The following is a 3,221-nucleotide window of genomic DNA, read 5'->3' as shown; positions in this document are numbered from 1 at the left end:
CTGATGTTGAAGCGAATTTGAGAGGTATGGCGGTTTGTTAAAATATCAGTTTGGCTTTTTATAAGTTACAAACAAGGTCAGGAGTTATGGTGAATATGCTAACATGGCTAACGACTAGAAGTGTCAGACATTTTTTTTTTACATGTTACTAACAAGGTTGGATGTCAACGTATGTATAGTCACACCAATGTTTGTGTTATCAGTCTGTTTTAGTATGTGTTGCAAACAGGAATTGTGAATACACTAATACGACTAATATATAGCAGTGTTGGATTTTTTTTTTTCCGTGCAACTTACCAAGTTGGAAGTTACAATAGCCAAAGAACATTTGTTTTTGCCTTTTGAGAACGTTACAGGCATTGTGAATATGATAACATGACTAATGTGTAGCAGTGTTAGACTGTAGTTTTTTCATGTTACTAACCAGGTTAGGAGGTAGCGTAGTTGAAATAAAGTTTGTTTTTGCGTTATCAGTATGTTATTGACATGTTGCGAACAAGTTTAGGAGTTATGGGTATTGTAAATAAGCTAACACTGCAAACATGTAGCGGTGTTGGACTGCTTTTTTTTACGTGTTGCTAACAAGGTTGGGAATTTGCATCGTCACAGTAACGTTTGTTTCAGCAGTATCCATCTGTCTTTTAATGTATTGCAAACAAGGTTAGAGGTTATAAGCATTGTAGATATGCTAACACGGCTAATGTCTAGCCGTATTAGATGTTGGGGGGGTTTGAGGGGTCGAGTCACAAAGTTGAGAGTTACAGGTATTGTGAATATGCTAACATGGCTAATGTGTGGCAGTGTTGGACAGTGGTGTTTTATGTGATACTAATCAGGTTAATTCAATTCAATTCAGTTCAGTTTTATTTATATAGCCCAATATCACAAATCAATTGCCTCATTGGGGTGGAAGCAGAAAGTCAGTCATATAATATAAACAATAGCTAAAAACTAAACAGACTACATAAACTGGTTGTCCCCATCCTTAGACTCTCCCTCCCGGCAAGGAAAAACTCCTAAAAAAACCTGGTTTAGGAAAAAAAGAAGAAACCTTAGGGATGCCCACATGAGGGAGAGATCCTATCCCAGGACGGACAGGCGACACCAGGACTGTTAAAGAGAAATTAGCTTCTACAACTATAGATTTTAAATAGTGGAGAAGATAGGCTTGATCCAGATGAGTTGGGCTTGATCCAGGTGGGCGGGGCTTGACCCAGGTGGGCGGGGCTTGACCCCATGTGGGCGGGGCTTCATCCAGGAGGTTAGGAGTTAGCAAAGCCATAGAAAAGTTTGTTTATCAGTCTTTTGCACACAGTCTTTTGCACACAAGGTTGGTAGTAACAGATATGCTAACACGACTAACAACATGGCTAACGTGTAGTGGTTTTGGACATTGGTTTTTCACGTGCTACTAACAAGGTTCTGAATTTGCACAGTCACAGTAACATTTGTTTTAGCAGTATCCGTCTGTTTTTAACATATTACAAAAAAGGTTTGAAGTTACAGGCATTGTGAATACACTAGCTTGGCTAATGTGTAGCGGTGTTAGACTATTATTTATTTTGTGGTACTACTAAGTTGAGAGACAGCGTAGCCAAAATGACATTTGTTTTTTGCATTTTCAGGCTGTTTTTTATGTGTTGCAAACACATTGTGAATATGCTAGCATGGCTAACGTGTGCAGTGTTGAGCTGTAGTTTTTTTCACTTGTTAATAACCAAATTAGGAGTTAGCATAGTAGTCACAGTAATGTTTGCCTTTACATTATCAGTCTGTTGTTTACATGTTGTAAACAAGGCTGGGAGTTATATGTATTGTGAAAATGCTAACACAGCTAACATGTAGCGTTACAAACAAGTTCTACAGTTACTCTAAACACCATTGATAAAGTCTGACTAATTGTTGGACTTATCTCTGACTCTTTTGTTTTGCTTAATGTGCTATATAGTTAGGTTGACCATTTACTGACTGGTGTACCCAAAAAAAAAAATATATATATATATTTTTTAATAATCTATCAACCATAGATTCATTCTTTTTTACATAGTAGCCTTGCTCACACCCAGACAAGGGCAAAAAAAAAAAAAGGAGGACGCAGACAAGCCTGCGCTTCTCCCATCCTCTCCTCGCCCCTTCCAGACCAGAAATGAGCATAGCGAGGGAGGATCAACTCCTCCCGGCCAAATGGGTTGTGTCAGCTCACAGAGACCATCATCATCACGCTGCTTAGTTTAGACCGGCAGTCCACTGGGAGGAGCGAGCTAATGCATTTCAATCCACAGGCACACACATGAACACGCACACACATTCTGACACATGCAGTAATAAGAGCCAACATCAGAGAGACAGAGAGCAGGACAGAGGTTACATCAAACACTCACACAAAAAAGATAAGTTGCTTAAGATTTCCATTGTCTCTTTTGAACTCTGATATTTTTTTCTCTTTAAGAAGAACCTGTTTTATTTTTTCTAATTCTTAGCCTTGAGGCCTTCACCTGAATCTCATCCTTCCTCATGAAAACCTGAATGCGGAACATGTTTCTCTATTTGAGGTGCCCAACATGTTGTGGCTCACATTTACCTTTTTATTCTGTGCCTTTGTTCCCCCCCGCACAGCTCTGTGATGCAGCACAGGGCCCCAGTGACAGTGAGGATGGCGGCGCACTGATGAGGTCAAAAAGAGAGGGGAGGCAGGTTAATTGGGAGCTGCTTAGGAAATCTCAGGTTGCATGATGATTACAAATCCTCCAAATGTTAACTGGAGGAAAAATAGGATAAATTTAGCTTCCACATCGTCTGAATAGAAATGTGGAGCACAGTGATGACTGAAAGAATCCTCCCAGGAGATGGTATCTCTGAAAATTAGGTTATGATACCAGATAGAGGGAGGGGAAATCATCACATCTCTTCCTGTCTAAAGGTACTCAGTGATTGATCAAATGCACTCTGGGCACATATTGTTATCAGCAACAGAGCAAATTGACAGTGGATGCAATGTGGATATTTAACCTCTTAAGACCTGAACTAATTATTTGAGCTAACCCTCTACACACATATAGTCACAAAACCCCAGTTAAGCAAAAGTTACTGTGATAATAAAAAACCAAAACGTGATGAATGCCAAGTTTTAGGAGGTTAAAGCTTATAGATTGTTTTTTGTTGTTGTTTTTTCATGGAGTACCCCTGCACATTTGTCTGGTTAAGGCTCGTGACTGTATATA

The 3,221-nt window shown here is 39.4% G+C and overlaps 1 protein-coding gene across 1 annotated transcript in view; it reads right to left on the bottom strand.

Moving 5' to 3' along the window:
* The window catches only part of cacna2d2a (calcium channel, voltage-dependent, alpha 2/delta subunit 2a), a gene marked incomplete in the record, with an annotated part of 243,323 nt that overhangs the window by 229,580 nt on the left and 10,522 nt on the right, over nt 1-3,221 (bottom strand). Inside the window, 1 exon segment of the mRNA XM_024269892.2 lies at nt 2,582-2,664. Coding sequence (XP_024125660.2) covers nt 2,582-2,664 — 83 coding nt within the window.

Source organism: Oryzias melastigma, linkage group LG5 (genome assembly GCF_002922805.2).
Source record: "Oryzias melastigma strain HK-1 linkage group LG5, ASM292280v2, whole genome shotgun sequence".
In the NCBI taxonomy this organism is placed as follows: domain Eukaryota; kingdom Metazoa; phylum Chordata; class Actinopteri; order Beloniformes; family Adrianichthyidae; genus Oryzias; species Oryzias melastigma.
The sequence above is the reverse complement of the archived record's forward strand: the minus strand, read 5'-3'. Positions and strand labels throughout refer to the sequence as shown.